The following is an 18,452-nucleotide window of genomic DNA, read 5'->3' on the forward strand; positions in this document are numbered from 1 at the left end:
CTCATCAAATGCAGAAGAGAAACTGTGAAATGGAGCAAGTGGTGTAGTGCAGTGAAACAGAGCACAGGAGCGCCGGCCTCTCAAAATGGTTAGCCCCTGCAGGGAGTGCATCTGCAGTGTATCTGGCCACCCAGCTGCTTCGAGGACCCCCGGCAGACTCTCCCGGGGGTTATCAGGGCATGCGATAGTGGGCAAGCTGGCAAATTGAGTGGGGCCAGGGGAGAAACAGTCCAAAGAAAGATGCAAGTGCAAGGCAGAAAGAATGAAACAAGAGGGAAGACGAAGCAAGAGGAAGCCGAGGCGAATAATGGAAAGAAGCATGTCTCATTCCCGTAACTCGTTCCTTCGGCATCTTGGAGTTCGAGGCCAAAACCAACAATATTGCATTCATTTTTCCATGATGAAAAACCAACCCAGCTGATCAAGTCCACTCACTGCTTCATGCAAGTGTTATTAAAAAAAAAAGTGGGGTTTTTTTTTGTGTTTGTTTTTTATTTTAAAATTAGCCAGTACCTAATGAAAGAGCTAAGTGAAGGGGATGGGCTGGTAAATCACTCATTGCAACTGGAGTGGCTGAGCTCACAATCTGGCTCAGGGGCAGGGGTGCACAGCCTGTACCCCTACGGTTTTCTAGGCCGCACAGTCAGCAGATTCCTCCAGCTCGTGCACACGGGGCGAATGCAAAGCAATAGCTCAGAGACCCCATGACCCCCGGCAGGCATTGGCGTGCGCCGCAACCGGTCAGGAGAGCCTCGGACACACCAGGCTCTTTCTTCCACATGTTTGGCACGGAGCTGTTCGGGGACTGGATTCTACGGGGCTCGGTGGGGAGAACTAGCGCATGATCCAGCACAATAACCTTGGCTGGAACACATGGAGCTAATAACAATCTCTCTTAGATCTTTACAGAGCTCTCTCTGTCTTCAAAGCAAACATTAACCGGGCGAAGATTAACTAGCAAAGAGCCAGGGCTCTTGCAGACACCCGGAGAGGAGCTCCGGGGCAGGACGCTCTCCTTACCTTTCGTTCCCTGGCTGGAATTCGGACAGTAAGGAAGGCCTCCTCCGCTGGGGCTGCAGGATAGATCCAGGTGACAGGTGGGAAGTGTAGTCCCGGGAATGATGCTGATACTCCAAGAGCCCGACATCCTGCAGCGGAAAACAGAAAAGAAAAGCTGTCAGGCTGGTGTTGAGCGGTGGGCATTTCACTGAGTTTCTACTTACCCCGAGGGGCACTCTGGTAAATGGAGCATTTCCTATTCCTTGCTGCCCCATGATGAATTTGTAGTTGGTCACTAGACCCCCTCTCAGCCTTCTCTTGCGGAGGCTGAAGAGGTCCAGGTCCTTCAATCTCTCCTCGTAGGACCTTACCTGCAGGCCCTTCGCACCAAACCATGCCTGCTTTTCATTTAAAGCCATCAGATGCCAGACTGCCCTCCCAATCCCCTGAGACAGGCACCCCCATGCAACAGCATCCTAAGTTTCCCTGTGTTGGGTGGCTAATGGACCTCAATCAGGTGCTGGCGTGAGACAGGAGGTTATCCTCCAAGGCTCGTTTGCTCCTTGACCCAATGAGGGTCCCAACACTGGGGGCAGCTTGCTGAGATGTGACCCAGACACGCAGACACTGAACCAAGACCACGAACTCGCTGCACAGGGAAGGCTGCCCATCCGCACACTGTTTGAACCAGTAGCTCGCAGGTGAAAGGCTCTGAGGTCTTTCCCTACCTCTTGCTGGCTATTCAGTTCCTTCTCTTGCCCTCCCTTCCCCGGATGCACAACCACGACTAACTACGGGTATGCGGAGGCATGCCTTCATGCTGGATCTGCCTCGCCAGCAACCGGGAAGAACAGCACATTTATGCCAGCGGCAGGTGCCTCCACCCTGGTCTACAGAAGGAGCAGACACCAAGGGCAGCTCATCGCCAATGCAACTTACTCAAATACAGGGCAGAATTACTCCGGGGGGGCAAAATGGGGTACAAGTCACACTGGGATATGTGCTGTCTGTCTGCAACTTCTCCCGGGGTTGTCCCTCGCTCGGACTGCTCCGATACCACCCACTATGTGCGGGCAGTTACATCTCCAGCTTCCGGTATACATTACACAGGTGCACAAAACCAGTCCAGGTTATACCGACGAAGTCAAATCCAAGGAGCAGAAAAAGTGAGAAGGAAATTCAATATTGTAGAATTCTTTCAGCTTTCATAACCTAAAAGGTGGTGTTAATTTGAAGAGAGAGAATGGGGGAAACCCCCCCCCCCCACCCGTGAAGGTTATCTTGACAGTGTTGCTTTAAATGCAGCTCCCAGGAGTTGAGTTAAAAGGGGTAGAAAGGACAGTTTGCTACTTATGATGTAGCCCTCCTTTTTGTTCCCTGACCCTTGGAGAGTACAGTACTGTATGTTCCTGATTTAATTAACCGAGGAGCCCGCCTGCTCCCTGCCACAAAGACTCTTATTCAAACGACACAAGATTTCAGCTGCTGCATTTCAACTGCTCTTTATTTACAGCTAGAAGTCTGACCACCAAAAAAAGACAAAAAAAGACCAACAATATAATTGCCTAAGACCTTCAACCATGCCACATGATATCCGCCCTGATTTCATCACCGCCGTGGTGACACTATCATATAATAAAGGGAAAGTCATAAATTAGAAGGGAAAGGATTTCTGAGCTAATCTGGGCTACTTTTTTGCTACCTGTCATAATAAAGAAGTTCCTAATCTGGTTGTGTTACCCAAGCAGCACACGCTCATCCTGGCACGCGTTACACATCAGTATTCAGGGGGACAGGGACGATCACCCACAGTTACTGTGCCACCCCGCAGACTTGGAAGAGCCAGTCCTGCTTCTCAGTTCCACCGCAGCCTTCTTGTCTAGCCTACGGCAAGGTGCTTTGCCTCTTTATGCCTCAGTTTGCTGCCTGTAAAATGGGGGTAACACATTTGAAGGGTGGGGGGGGAGGGACACGCAACATGGGAGTCTCTGCACACCGTGCATTATAGGAGATCCAGTGCAGGGAGTCCAGCCACCAAAAGGGAATGAGAAGAGGTTCTTCCGAGGCACTGCACTGGCACATCTAGATAAAACAAATTTTCTTTTTTAATTTTGGACAAAATTTTCGGAAATAGAAATTTTTCTATTTTCAAATTTTCTATAGATATTTGCAGTTTCTATAGAAAGCAAATGCTTCTGCAAGGGTAACCTTCTCGTCAAAAAACCCCCCCATTTCCACAAAACATTTCTAAGCAGCCATCGTAAAGCCTGCAAAGCAGTTACGACGTGAGCCAGCTAAGTCCTTGAGGCAGGCAGATATTCAACAGCATGACAGGCAGTCGGACAGCCCTGGAAAGGCAACCGGAGTAGGTGCCTCACTCACGTGCGTGTCTTTTGAGCTCTTTCCCTTCCCACCCCTACACCCATGAGCAAGAATAAAGCATGCGGCCATGGAAGGCAACGCTCCAGTTCCATCTGGGGCTGCAGATTAGAAAGAAATGTCAGGAAATATCAAAGCCCAACATCTTGAGATGTCAAGAGGTAAAACAACATGTTTGCACAGTAACTTTATGGAAAACCAAGGGTGGGGGGAAGAATTCGAAGCATTCGTCTCAGGGATGCCAAGAAAAACAGAATCCCTTCCAAGTTTGGCCTCTCCTCCGCAAAAGCTGAGATGAGCCACATATCCAAAAGGGGGAGGGGGGTGGAAATAAGAGGTGCCTATCAGCTACTATGTCTTGCTGCGCCCGGAATAGCACACCGGGATGTTAGCCCGTGGCGCCAGGGTCCGTGGTTTCCTGCCGCTGCACGATAGTGTGCGCCACCCTTTTTTTTTTTTTTGCATTTTGCCCCATTTTGATCTTTGTGGGACTCCAAGAGCTATCAAAGTCCGGACTCCCACCTCCAGCCCTCTGCATGCAGTCCAGCAACACAGCCGGGAACCCATGCAATGGGTGCAGCTATGGGTTATACGCAACCCCAGAGAGGTTGGAGATGGAGGGGCCCGATAAGATCCTAAAACCCAAAGCAGATGGTTCATGACAAACTTCTCAAGTGCTCTGGTTCGTCCCCCAGCGCCCTGGCTTTCAGCAATATTGAATTTCAGCACTTTCCAGTTGAATGTGTGTACGTGGATGAAGCTCATTTTCAAGTCAGGACTGCGTAAAGACATTTAGATTGAGATTTTGGGCCAACAACATTTTTCAGTCATTTTTTCTGCATCAACAACAACAAAAAAAGAGGTGGATGTCGCACCCAATGAGGAGGACGCCGCTTCCCAAGGCCAGAGGCCAATCGTGTAAATGCTAGAAGTGTCCCACGCTGACTCCTTAAGTCATCAGCACGTTGACGGGACCACCGGCAGCCGTCTCCCATCGGTTCAGCTATCCCGACAGGGGAAGAACGTCTGTCGTTGTGCCTTTGGGGTGAACGGAAGAACAGGGGACGGCGCTGAACCAGCCTCCGTACGGGACCTCACCAGAGAAGGGTTGTTGCCTGCGCTGCCATGCTATGCAACACGTGCACGCATGTCGGCCTGCTGCTCGCTGCTAGGACCGTCCAGATGCCAATGGTGGACATCCTGAATGCCCACAGCAGCATCCATTGTAAATTATGCTTCCTGCTCTCTAAGCGAGCAAAAATCAGCACTCCCGATCAATAGGTCCCTGCGCTCCCAATTGCTAATGGGCGCATGCAGCTTTTGAGATGCCCGTATGAAGGAAGGGTCCAGGCACTTCCCGCAGGAGCGCCAAGCATCCGTGACCGACCTGACACCGAGAGTCGCTCGGCACATTGGAAGTTCATCTCTGACGGTGCCAACTTTTTACCAGCCGTGGCTCTGTACAAGGTAACCCGCTGTCCGCACCTCCCTCGCCCTGACCTCTGTTCTGTTCATGGGTGCTCATTAAGAAGTGCCATTAGCCATGCACGACAATCCTTCAGACCCGCCTTTCCAGCATCAGCCCTGATGGAAAGTAACAAACCACGATCTCCTGCTTCGCCGAACATTTACCGACAACCTCTCTGACATAAAGAATTAGCTCGTGGGATTGAAGTCTGCAATCTCTCCATGCCCCACGATGTAGTGTTCGAGGCCCGAGAGGAGACCCAGCTGAGCGCAGGTGGATTAACTGCTCAAAAAGTCACCGAAGTCAAGCATCCGGCAGGCCCGAGGGGTTCGCGAGCGTGCATCAGAAGAAGCCCCAGTTTGCTTGAGAGCACAGCCGAGACAGGATGGGAGGCACCTGGAAGAGCTGCGGCTCCCCAGTGCTGCGAGACAAAGAGATGCTCATTTATATTAAGGACCATCTGTATCATTGGAGGGCTGGCTGTCCCCCTTCAAAACGCAGGCAAAGAGCCCACCTCAACAGCGGTGCTCCCCCAACGCAGAGACGCGTGGGAGAAGCACCGCAGTCCATCTCATTTAGCAAAAAATTCACCGCAGTTGCTTGCCACTGCAGCAGGGAGACCACAGGTACTAAAATGCCCCGACCCCCAAGCTACGGATCATTTGCCGTGGCTCCTTTCCTCCGTCGCTCTCGCTTTGTTTTCCGCAGTTCCACTTTTAGCTCATTTTCTCGCCCTCCTCTCTTGGGATCCCCATTCCCTTTCTTTGAAAGCTAACTCCCTCGTCTGTCGGCTGGTAGCTCAGAGTAGAGAGCTGCTTCTCCAGGGATCTCCGTTATGTTTCCCCTATCGTTTCCTTTTTGAGATGCTATTTCCTTCTTCCCCATCCCACTCCTCATCCGTACTCCCTCCCTTCCCCGCTTCTGTTACTTCCTACAAGTCTCCATGACCTGCCTTGCTTTCCGCTCCCTTTGGCCAACATGCCAATAGGAGAGTCACGCTACATGTCGTACGAGCTAGGAGTAAGGACGTTCTTGTGTAAACCCGCTGCACGTTTGGTGCTGACAAGTCACTGATGCTACTCAAAATTACACGGTAGACAACACGAAAAGGACTTCACTAAAACCAAAGCTGCCCAAAGACTGTTTCAAAGTTCTCCCAAGTTTCCTATCCGAAGCCCCCTTCGCACTGAAGATGCCACGGGACAGCCCCAGCCTCAACGTGTTCTGCTGTCACGCCAACCCCAAATTAATCTGCAGATCCATCCTAGGTGCTTACAGGGCGCTCGCTGTAGGTGGCCAGACATCCTAATCCTTTTAGCGGCAAACCGAAGTCCTGGCACAGCTGAGATATGCAGGACACACAACTTTGGAGGTGCACATGTCCCAGAGTCAAAGACATACACGCAGCTCAAATAACCAGGTGCTAGATGACCTTTGGGAATAAATAACAAACAAAAACCAAAGAAAAATTGAGAACAGACAATAGGCAAATGGGAAGAGAGAGAGAAAGAAAGAAGGTTTTCATTTAACAACAGTTCTTTCAACAAGAGTTGCATTTAAAAATGCCCAGGAGCTGCATGCTGCCATGAGCCATGGTTGGCCAACATCTGCCCTCATCAAACAGCTCCAAGATTGTAAATGCTTCACCTTCCTCACTGCAAACCGAGGCACAGAGAAGGTAGAAAACTTCCCCCAAAATGGGTAAAAAGTCTCCATCTCCAAATTCCAGTCTCCCAAATTGCTGGCTGGTGCCCTAGCCGCCAGCCGACCCCATCTCCAGTGACGCCAGCTGAGACAACCCCCACCCACATAGACCATAGATTGCTCTTACAGCCATCTCCATGCTCGGGGAACTACTGTGCACAAAGAACCCGGCTCTCCTAAGACTGGGGCAAGAGGTGTGATGAACAGGACGCTTCATACCATGCCTCAGCTGAAAAATAAATCCACGTGTGTCTTCTCCCTCTCCGACATGAGAGCTAGGCTGTCTTGACTCTCGAATCACTTTGTTTTGGAAGAAACCCTCCTGCATGTGGACTGCATCTATTTTCATGATGGCTTCAAGATGCCTGTGCGGCTTCTAGAAACTCTGTCAAACTTTGCAACTTGATGTCTTGGTGGGGTTAAAAACCCGGCGTGGGAAAACACTGGCAAGAGCTTCCGGCTTTGCTGGTGGAAACTAAGCTTTTCTTTCTTTCTTTCCACAAATGAATGAGGGAAAGCAAATCTTTCCAAAATAAAACCAAGAAAGGCCACTTGGGAAACTCCAATGTGGAGATCTTATCGGCCTCCTGATAAAATAGCAGCTTCCCATACAATAACTGCGGGGCAGCAAGAATCGCATTCACACAGCCATGAAGCCAGGGAAAAATCAACTCGCCAGAGCTTGCTTTCTGCTCTCGCTATACCGTCTGTATTACAAGGTCCTCAGAGAGCACATGCATTTTTTGGGCCGCACCCGACCATTTCCGAATGCAGGGTACGCTCCTCCCTCAGTATCCTATTGAGTACCGACTCTGCACAGAGACCCCGGGCACAGCTGGTCTGGGGACACCAACAGATGTCTGCCTTGACATTTTATCTGGCCCACCGGTGACACAAGGAGTTCCAGGTCCGACTCACAGTCCTGGTGAGATGCTTTCGGCACTGCCTTGGATGACAGAAAAGCAGCCTGTGATGCGCTGACTTGCAACAGGGTTGCTGGGGGCAGAACCAGGGTAGTTGTCCACTGATGACGACAACAGAAAAGTGCGTGCAAAGCAAAGGCTTCATCCAGTTCCTGTGGGGTAGAAGACCTATTTCTAAGCTGAGTGTGACCCACGACCTGACACTCACACTGTCCCCAAACCCTGACGGCGACCACAGAGCATGCACACGCTCGCATTTCACCCGGCTTCCTCTTCTGCGGCAGCCTACGGACAGGACCCAGCTGCACAGAGAGACCGGACCTGCACCTGCCGCTCAGCAGCGGACTAGCAGAGCCCCGTCATTATAGAGCCAAAAGGGGACACAGCCAGGACTGCATGACCGGGAGCTGCCCAACAGCCAACAGGGACAAAAGGACCAGTTCCTTTTTTCCACCTCTCTTCCTCCCGTTGCACCCAGGGTGTCCCCCTCTGTGATGTTCTCTCTCATCTGGGCTAAAAGGGCCACGCAGAAAATTATTCTAGGCAACCAATAACACTGCCATGGAAATGCATGGGAAAAGCAGGCCCAGAAATGCACTGCTCTGCAAACATCTCCAGCTGGCACACTGCGCCCAACTTATGCCAGGCAGAAGGGCTGAAACAGCAGACCTCATCATCCTTCAACACAAGGAGCCTTCAAACTCCAGGGGCTTGGGCTGCCAAAGCTTTGGGCAAAGCAAAAAATAAAAAATCAAGAAAAGAGCATTTCCATGGGCGAGCCAAGGTCACAAAACAGGGCCCTGGAGACAGCCACGCAGCTCCCCGGTGAGGAGGCTCCCCGCGCAGAACCGCACGCCACATCTGAAGGCGTCTCGGAAAGCTTGGCTCATGCGGTCCGGTCTTCCACTGAACTTCTACAGCTCCATTAGCTGCACATGAGCAAGGCCTGCTTGCTCCACTAATAACATATATTAATGTAGATGCATGTTAGTGCATATTACATTCATATTAGTGGATGCACGTAGCACCCACAGGGGAGCGCATGTGGCTCTACAGGACGGAGAGAACGTGGGAGCAGATATTGCAAAGGTAGCCCCCGGGACGGCAGAGACTGCACCTTCCCATCCAACCGGCTGCCTAGGAGCTTGGAGACTTGGTGTTCCTGGGCCACCGATACCACCTGGAGATGGGAGCGGACCCGGACGTCACTGGGGGCAGAGAAGTCTGCTCCGGCTCCTGACGGAGCTGCAGGGTGAAGGCCTGCTAATGCAGACGCACTCGGATCAGAAGCAGGGTCACAAGCACTCGTGAGCCAGGAACGGAGGTTGCCCCTCAGAACAGACTGGGACTAGCTGGCCCCGTGGCTTAAACCGGTCAAAGAGGGGAATTTGCTGCTTAGCTTCAGCTGAGCAAATGCTTAAAAACGTGTCCCTTGATTTATAACTGGGTCAGTTAACATAAAGCAATGACTTCCGCTGCACCCAAAGCAAAGCAGCCTGGCAGGCTGTTCCCGGGACGGGTCGTTACACCGTGTGCCCACAGCAGAGTTTCTCGGGGTCCGAAAAAACTTGGGACCAAACTCAAATGGGCCCTATCCAAATGCATGTCTCCGGGCTGCAGCATGGAAAGGTGCTTGGGCCTATTCAAAACCCCTTGCAAAGCTGCCACCAGTGACGGGAGCTGGACCCGATTTGGAGGCTGGACTCGGTGATCTTGCGAGGTCCCTTCCAGCCCTAATGTCTATGAAGTCTATGAATCTCTTCTTTCGCCCTGTCGGTAGGTGCTGGGGAGCCGGCTCAGCCAGGTGTAACACCGTTCTCACTTCTGTCAAACTGTTATTTTATGCAGAGGGACCAATCGCACTTCCCTCCCGCTCCCCGCCCCGGTAACTCCTCTGACCCGAAATAACCCGAGAACATCGCCGACTCATTTAAGATGTAATCATCAAATTGTCTAAAAAGGAGGCTGAATTCAATCCCCCAGAAAGCCCCAAGCAGCATAAAAACCCAGAGGGCCCCGGGGGGAAACCCCCCCCCCCCCCCCACAAGAACAGAAAGAAAGGAAAAAGCTGTTTAATATTGGAAAGCTTTCTATCTGCAGTCCTATCTACCGTAATGTCTCAAATACAAGCCCACTCCGCTCAGGGTAACCGGCACGCTAAACTGAGAACTGCAAGCCGCTGCACACTTGCTGCTGGGGCTGCTTTCTGTCTTAATTGCCCGTGCTTGCTGGCATGCTGCGCTCTCCCTGCCCTCTCCGCAGCTGGCAGAGCCCGGCTGCCTGCCCTCCACTCAGGGGAGAGAAAGGGAACAATGCCAGAAATCAGGCCAGGCTTTCTCCAAGCCCAGAGGATGCCCTGCTGCCAGCTGTGGCCACACTTCTGCTCTCCCTGCAGCACGTCTGAACCTCCGAGGCAGCTACACCACAGAGGTTTTCCCATTACAGGCAGACAAATGCCGCCAAGCTGAGCACAGAGCTGTGCAGGAAACAACTCGTTCGCAGCAGGTCGGGTAAGTGGGGCAACAAGTCTCCCGCGCGCAGGACCGCGGTGTCGATGTCCATCTCGACGTCCAGCCTGGGAACCCACGGAGGCCGCGACTGCAATGAACTGGCTGCCTAGGGGAGCAAACGGACAAGGGGCAGAGTCCAGGACGGGTGCCAAGATGCTGGGCTCCAGGCTTTCTGGGACAACCCAAGCTTCTCCAGGCCTCACCATCTGGGCTATATGCATCCTCACAAGTCCTGGGGAGCTAAGACAGTCCTATTATCTCCCCTTACAGGGTCCCAAAGCACAGAGATGCTATGCGATTTGCCAGACATCATGCAGGCCACCTTTAAGAGCGTATCTCAAGTCCCCACACTGATGCCCCAACCGTCCTGCTTTGCCTGTGAATCCCACCTCCCTTTTGCCTTTGCCTTCCCACCTACCAACTCAATAGCCGTCACAAGTCCATAGCCCACGGACAGCAAGAGCCCCTGAGCTTGGCTCCCGCATCCCATGTGTCCTCAGCCCACTGTCCAGCAGCTTTCTCCTCCGATGAGCCTGTGCGTGCACCACCTGTACGCGCTGGGACTGTCCAAGCAGGTCGCACACGTTCAGTAGCCCACCCCAAAGAACAGGCTCACCGCAGAGTCATGCCCCCGGCCTCTTTCTGCTTCTCCACATCTGCTCTGCAGAAGGAGCCCGGCTGCCGGTATTCACGGTGGCACCGCGTGGATGTGCTGCAAGTATCCGGGACAGACGCAGGGTTTAGTCTCAAGCTACCAAACTGCCCCCAGCCATGCCCATCCCCTGACACCCTACCTGCCCCTCTCCCAACCACCTGCCAATAGCAGAAAGTCAGCTGTGGGGTACATGTACGCGCAGAGATCACATCCGTGTCATGTTGCACAGTGCATCTGCGGGGTTATGTCCTCCAACGTACCGGGGAGGGGATGCTAGGAACGGACTCCTCAATTCTTTTCTCCCTCCTTTGCTAACGTAACTTGAAGTTGGCGTAGCTCTTTGGATTGCACTTTCTGTCGACACGTTGCTGTCATCTGCATTCCTCGCGCAGCCACCGGAATAATATTTGCAATTCAAGGGAGAAACACAAAGGCTCAAAACGTGCTTGCTCCTAGGCCCTGCACCGACAGTAGTTTCCAAACCCCACCGCACAACCCGACTGTAGCCAAGAGGTGAATGCAGACAGAAACGGTGGTTGGGGCATTTCTCCAGCAGGCATCTTACCCCTTCAAAACACTGGCATGTGGCAGGCTGCCAGACATCTGGATGCCTGGAAATAGTGCAGAGAGACACTGTCTCCAAAAATTTACTAGTCAGGTCAAGTTCGAGGCATAAACAACCTGATAGCAGCCCTTCAATTAAGAGGGCGGTGGAGGGGGAACGGGGGATTGAAAAAAGTACAGACTCATTCCAAAAATAAATCACTCAGCACGTTGTAACGTGACGGGGATTGCCTTTATCACCAGTAAGGGTTTGCATTAATCAAGCCTGGATCCTGACGGCTGTCTGTGGGTGTTTTTCTGCCGTGAGTTAGGGGCAGTCTGGTGCCGAGATAAAGGCAGCCCACGGCAAAGCGACTACCTAGCCAGACTCGACTGCCTCTTCCTGCGATGATTCATTGCTTTGGGGGACTGGAGAAAACACCTGCAATGGATTATGGCAGAAACAAAAGGAGATTATTGATCAAACAGGTCTAACTCAGCCCACATCCTTTTAAAAATCCAGAGAGATGGTCGATACAGATTTCAGGGGGGGGCGGGAACCCACAAAAAACAAGCAGCAACAACTCCTCCATAATCAAATATGTTGTTGGAGATAAGGTCAGCAATAAAACCCTGGTTGAATTCATACATTTTTATCTTGTCTATGGGGATGCAACATGTGCTTACAAAGACAAACGGGCTTATTGTTCCGCTAGAGTCTCCCTGCCATCAGTCTCTCGGAGGCTGCTGACTTGGCCTTTTGTTTCAGAAGGTGCCCACACCACACGTAGCCTCATCGCGCATTGATTTTTGTTGCCATCTCCACACTGAGCCCGTGTCTGCTGCCAGCACCATCGGCGTTACGTACCAGCTGCGCGGCCCCGCATCCGTCCCCCGCCCCAGCGAGCATGGCTCTCAGCAGTGGGGGTTTTTTTCCTGGCTGGGCTGAATATGCCATTCACTGAAAAGAATTAATGCCAGGGGGAGCCGCTCTCCGGTTTTCCTGACTTCACCGTCATCTGACCAGCTTGTGCCCAGCGGGGGCAGCTCAGACTCCGGTGCCAAAGCAGGGCGGCTGGGCCCTGCCCCAGATGGACCGCTGGCACGCCGAGGGGGGTCTGTGCACAACGGGAAAGATTTGGCTTCACTAATTTTCAGCGCCCCTGCCCCAGACCGGTCCGTCAGGAGCTGCGTCCTACCCCCGCATTCATCCCAAGCCCTTCTTCCAGGAACCGCTGTCCCGTTTGCCAACCGCCGGACACAATCCCCGGAAGATCGGCACCTGCTGCTCGCGGTCGTATCTGCAGTGCAACACCCGAGGGGTCACCCTCCAGCCCCTTTCTTTCATGCACTCGGTCGGGTCCAACATGGCCAGATCTTCTGCTCTGACTCTCCAGCTCTCCGCTGTCCTCCCATATCATCATCCCCGTGACCGCTGCCTTGGCCAGTGCCACCTCCTCTCCCTCTCTCGCCCGCAGGCTCCGTTATGCAGCTGCATCGGCCAGGAACCACCTCTTTGACCCATGTCTGCTAAGCAACTCCTTTCCTTTAAACCCCTTCCTTCCAAGGAGATGTCTGCCTCCCCTTCATTGCATCCCATTTTCAGATCCTATTTGATCTTATGCTCCTACCTCTAACTTATCTTTATTAGGCTCTTATTTGCGTGACCTGGATGAGATCCTTCCCATCCCAACACCATGGTCACAAGAGTAAAGGGACTGCACCTGCCCCGAAGACTTTACCACCCTAAACTGAGCAAAAAATGGGAGGAGACAGGAAGGTTACTCCCTGGGTACTGCCAGGGAAATGAGGCAGAGGGGGATCAGAGGTGAATTCTGCTGAAGTGTCCAAGTGATTTAGAAACCCAGGTGCCATAGATGGTCAGCTCTCCACAGCTCCATCCCTAAGCTACACTCCTCCCCAGCGGTCTTCTACGGCAAGCAGCTGCGGTCGCAAGATTGCTTTCAAACCTCCCTGACGGTAGCAATCATCTCTACCTTCCCTTTTCGAAGCCCTTCTTTTAGCCAGTCCTGGCCGCCAATCTTTCCAGCAACGTCCCCTCAGAGGTACAGCGAACCGGGCCATTTCCTCTGTGATGGTGCATGCGCGTGGTTTGGAGTACCTGCCATCTGGAGCCAGCCCAACAAGAGCGCCCACGAGACTGAAGTGCAAGCCGGACCTGGCCAAAAAGCACCGTGCCTCCTGGCTTTGGCACAAGGCTCAGCTCTGCCAGGTGGAAGACCTGGGCTTCACCACCAGCCTGGCTTCCTGATCTGGCGGGCGCTTTGCACGTGGAGCCAGGGGCCGAAGAAGCGAGCTCTCCCCTCGACAGCAATTCCTTTAGCTAGCTAAAGGACGGGGCTGAAGGCACCGAGAACAATCCCGTCCGCTCGGCACCGACGGTGGCCGTCACGGAGCCAAAGGTGGTGAAACGTAAAGAGGGCGAGGAAAAACACTGGCCAGCTTCAGATCTCTAGCAGGGTCATTTGAGGATCCTCATTACCGCGTAGATGGCACATCTCCCCCTTTGCATGAATTCACTGAATTGCTGCAATAAGCCCGTGCAATGTTTTTTAACTCAGCGAGGCACCCCATAGATCAACAAGGCCCCTTAAAGAAGTGGAGATTTAGTGGCTTTGAAGCAACTGAAAACAGCCACAATCCCACTCAGGAAAAAAATAAAAAAAAAATAAAATAAAAATAAATCAGCAGCATTTCAGATAAGTCCCACGTAGCAGGGCAAATGGACTGTGAACAGCAAGTGCTGCAAGCTAAGCCTCCGCTGGCAAGGAGACAGAAGCCCAAGCAGGGAATTAGGTGTTCTCGTTCCCTTCCCTTTACTTTCATGCTAACCCAGACACATTACAGAGAGAAAACATGAAATAAAACACGGCTGAATCGTCTGGGGCTCAGGTAATGCTTCACCAGAGACTGAAAGCTATTTTTTGAGAGACACCACTCGAGTGCTCATGTCGGCGGATTGATCAAAGTTGCCATTTCGGTTTCAAGGTATGTTTTTTATTTCCCAGCCATTCCTTAAACTCCAATAAAACGTGAGGTGCAGTACAATGGAAAGCACTCAGCTGGAGGAGACTGCCTCGGAGGGGATTTGAAAAGCCTCCAACACCGCGACGCAGCTGGAATTAAGAATTGATCTGCTTTTTGCAGCTGTTGTGAAGGCCTTTCTGCAGCCCGGGAGCAGCTGATGTGTGGTTCTCTATGATGTGGCCAGACACAGGGTAGAAAACCGTCACATCGACACCCTACGCGCCTCTGCAAGTCTTTCAGGAAAGGCCGTTCTGCAATATAAAAATCACTGGGAGCGGTCCAGGCAGACCAGTGATCGCCAACCTTTTCTGGCAGGCATAGCCCTGCAGCCTCCCCGAGTGCCACTTTCCCTGCCCAAGCTGCTGCTCTGCTTTCTGCTCCTTGCCTGATCTGTTGCTGCATTGCTGGTTCCTTCCCCTATGCACCGTGTGCCACCCCCAGAGGCTGCCCCTGCCGCTTGTGGCATGCATGCTGCAGGTCTGCCACCTCCGAGACAAACCCTTGATGGAAGTTGGCCAGGAGCTTGGAGTAAAGTGCCAGTGAATCTTTAATGACCAGGCACGGTCGGGACCTTGCATTATTGTACGGGGACAGGACTGCAAGGGCTACGCTGGAGAGAACCACCGGTATCCCCATGTCCATGCAACCCAATACAAGGGCATCATCTTCAAACCAGCTGGGGAGATCATTGCTATGCCAGCTGACAGCACCACCTGGATGGGCAAGTCCTCACCAGGCTGATTCCACCTAGCTCATGAGATCCAATACAGAAGCCCTCTAAGATGATCCTGGCAGTTTACAAAGCAGATTATCCAAACGTGGTCTCTCCTTAATGCTTAAGTACCGTGTACTCACGGTCTTGCCGAGAGCAAGGAGGAAATACGTATGCTGGCACACATGCATTTCCATTCGGGTTGGTTGTACGGTACCACCATTACACGTTACGGCTGCCTTTATTAATCCACAGATGAAATTAAAGCACTTTAGATGACTTTTCCCCACCCCCACATTTTGAATGCCTGCTAATAGGGGTTGTGCTTTGGCAGCAAGAACCACGTCCAAGACATCACTTTGCAATGTGATGATCTCTGCCTTTAATACGGAGGGCACTGGCTGAAGAGAGACAATGTGATTAAGGAGCTGATGACCTAATTTGCTGGAAATACCGCGCTGGGGTTGTGGATTTCCAGCTGCACAAAGGATGAACCTGGGGACAAGGAGGAGACACAGCGTGTCTGGAGGGCCAGGCTTGGAAATGAAGGAGAAAATCCTGCTTTCACAAAAGTCAACAGGAAATTTGCTTTGGGCTTCGCTAGCTGCAAGATCCCAACCGGGCTATTTATTGTTTCCTATTTGTACAACACTGATACCTGGCAGTGCCAGCATAGCCCGGGACTCCAGATGCTGCACGAGCACAGGAAGAGAAGATCGCAGTCCCAGACATCCTATAATCCAAGCATAAGACAACAGATGGATGGAGACAGTCAGACCAAAGAGCACAGAGAGACAAGATGCTACTGATCCAAACACCAGGCACCGAACAGCCATTCACTTGCTTGTAGGCATGGCGGCAAAGCTAAGTTTTAAAGGAGAGATTTGATGGAGGATAACAAGGGAGCTCTGCAGATAGTTAGGGGCCCACACGCCAAGCGGGAAGGGCAGCACAGGAGATGAGATGGTATCCAGCTGCCTATTTGAAATACTGGAGCTTAGATTAAATGCAACTAGCTCCAGTTTCCCTCTGAACATGGATATCCCAGCAGAAGAGGTCCCTCTAGATACACAAACATGATTCACTGGCAGAGCAGCGTGCAGGAAGCACGTGCTGAGCCATCAGTTCTGCAATGAGATTTCTTGCATTCGCTAGGGAGCTCTGTCCACATGAGCACGGGCACAGATGTGCACACACACACACATGTCAAAAATAACACTTCTTCTGATGCACCCCATCCTGGATACTCTTGAGTTCAGAGATGCTGCATCCAGAGACCTGGTGTCTCAAAACTATTGGACTCCCCTTGACTTGCACCATCAGGCCCGAGCCCCCATCCCGTGCCGTTCCTACAGCCGTAACGCATCAGGGCGCAGGTGGAAGAATTATGACCAGTAAGGAAGACACAGCAGGAAACTGGATAATGTACTGGGAGAGGCCCTTCTTGCCCCACTGAACATAGGTTATAAAGGGAGTTTTAAAGGAAAAGATGGATCCAGGCTATAAAAGGGAACCGGGTCAACCTACGGATACGGACTGTAAGCAGATCAAACAGAATATGGTTTCCTTAGAGAGAGCGTGAACTTAGTCCCAAGCTTAACCTTCTGGTGCATCCTAATGGTCTCTCTCACCTTGAGCTAAAGATCACGGGACATTCAATAAGCCGTTCCTCTGTTCGTTGCCTGGGCAAGACAGGAACAGACAAAACAGCCCAATATTGGGCAGCTCCAGCTAAGGATTAACATGGAGAAACAAGGCTTTCCCTCTCAGCTTAGTCTAGAAACAAAAGAAAAAAAAAATCCCCGTTGCAGAATTCAGCCGATGGAAATGGTTTTGCTGCTTTCCATTAAGGATACGTACAGCTGTACATATGCTGGAGAGGTCATACGCCTTTACGTTCCTTCGAAAAAATGCAGAGGTGTGCCTCCCCAACTCTTTTTTTCTTTTCTTCTTTTTCTAAGGTCCTTAGCATCGTGGCTCTCGATGCTCTCGTCAGAAGTCTAAAAGTCTGGACTTTTTCGGCAACACTTTCTGGCAATGCCTATCAGAAGTTTAATTATGCCCCGTGGGCAAAAGCTACGTCACGTGGTTAGTTCAGAAATACATCACCTTTCTCCTTGCTGGCTCTCATCTTCGCATTAAGAAAAATAAAAAGGTAAAATGAAGCATCCCATCTGCCTTCTCCAAGGTTGGTCTGCCCTTCATCCCACCCACCTCGACTTAAAGGGGGTGCAAATGAAACCAATTACATTTTTTCAAGTTTATTCTCATGGAGAAAAAAGTTTCCTCAAGCCCAGAACAATTTCCCGCCTCCTTTCCGAGCCCGGTATTTCTACTGCGCTTTGTATTAAGGCGTGCAAACCTTAATGCATGCGGCAGTCTACTGACCATCACATTTATTATTCCTTTGTATTCCAGTAATGTCTCCAAAGTCCCAGCCCTATTAGGTTGCGTGCTGTACAAACATCAGAGACAGCCCAAAGAACCTGCAGCCTAAACGAGGTAAAAACATCCTGCAAACAGAAGAGCCATGTATTTATCTAGGGTAGGACTATTCTTTCAAAAACTGCCACAGGACATAATTAAAAGGCAAGATTTAATCAGCGCTGAAAAGGCTGGTCCCTCTGCTGCTTCCTACCAAAGTAGCACAAACCGCGTCCCATGACGGGAGTGACCTGGCAGAGACGTGCAAGCAAATCCCATGCTGCGGGTCCTATGACAACAGCAAATCAACTTCAGAACAAAATCGGTCAGATCTCCTCGCCCAACCCGTCCCACCAGGGCTCAGCTCTGTCCCCATGGCCGTGGCCAAGCGCCAGCTGGCAGTGCTGCCAAGAGAGGAGGACGTCTGCAAACGGCCAAGAGAGACCAAGCACAAGGAGAAGACCGCAGAGGCAGCCGTGCTCCTTCCACCCTCTCAGTGGGAGGCCAGGCATCTTGCACGGGGCCTCGGGCAGGGGTCCCTGCATGCGTGAGGACATAGGGAGAGGGGGGGGGGAAAAAAACTGCTCTGATTTTATGGAGCCCTTTCGGACTTCTGCTGCCTGAAGTTAGGTCCCCCTTTCCCCACCCTGCTTCCAACCACCTAAAAGGCTTGTGTACCTTGGGAAGATTTAATGGGGCAATTAAAAAAAACCCAAAAAACAACAGCATTTACGTAAGAGCAACGCCAGCAAAACCACTCCGACAACATGAACAGGATGAAATGCATGCAGCATTCGTGCCAGCCGGCAAAGAGGGCAGGCTCCAGGCACCCCACGCTGGTGTTCGGTTCTGCTCGTTGCAGGTCAGATTGCTTAGCTTTCTTCTTGTGATGCCAAGGACTTGGAAGACCAAAAGCCCTGAGCTCCCCCACTTTTCCCAAAACCCCTGCGTGGAGCAGCCGCTGGAATCAGGCTCTCTGACATGCTGGCTCACGCTCCCCATTTCCCCAGGCCCGTCTTCTACCTCGTGTCGCAAGCCGGAAAGAATTTGCCCGTTGAGGTCCGTTTGCTCCCTGATCCCAACAGGC

General features: G+C 51.9%; 1 protein-coding gene across 21 annotated transcripts in view; it reads right to left on the reverse strand.

Annotated features, from left to right (window-relative positions):
• The window catches only part of NCOR2 (nuclear receptor corepressor 2), a 336,324-nt gene that overhangs the window by 224,894 nt on the left and 92,978 nt on the right, over positions 1-18,452 (reverse strand). For all 21 annotated transcript variants that reach the window (XM_019486693.2, XM_019486694.2, XM_019486692.2 and 18 more), the window contains exon 3: positions 1,021-1,148. In XM_019486693.2, the coding sequence (XP_019342238.2) occupies positions 1,021-1,148 (128 nt within the window). The remainder of the gene's footprint in view (positions 1-1,020; positions 1,149-18,452) is intronic.

This window comes from Alligator mississippiensis, chromosome 10 (genome assembly GCF_030867095.1).
Source record: "Alligator mississippiensis isolate rAllMis1 chromosome 10, rAllMis1, whole genome shotgun sequence".
Taxonomy (NCBI): Eukaryota; Metazoa; Chordata; order Crocodylia; family Alligatoridae; genus Alligator; species Alligator mississippiensis.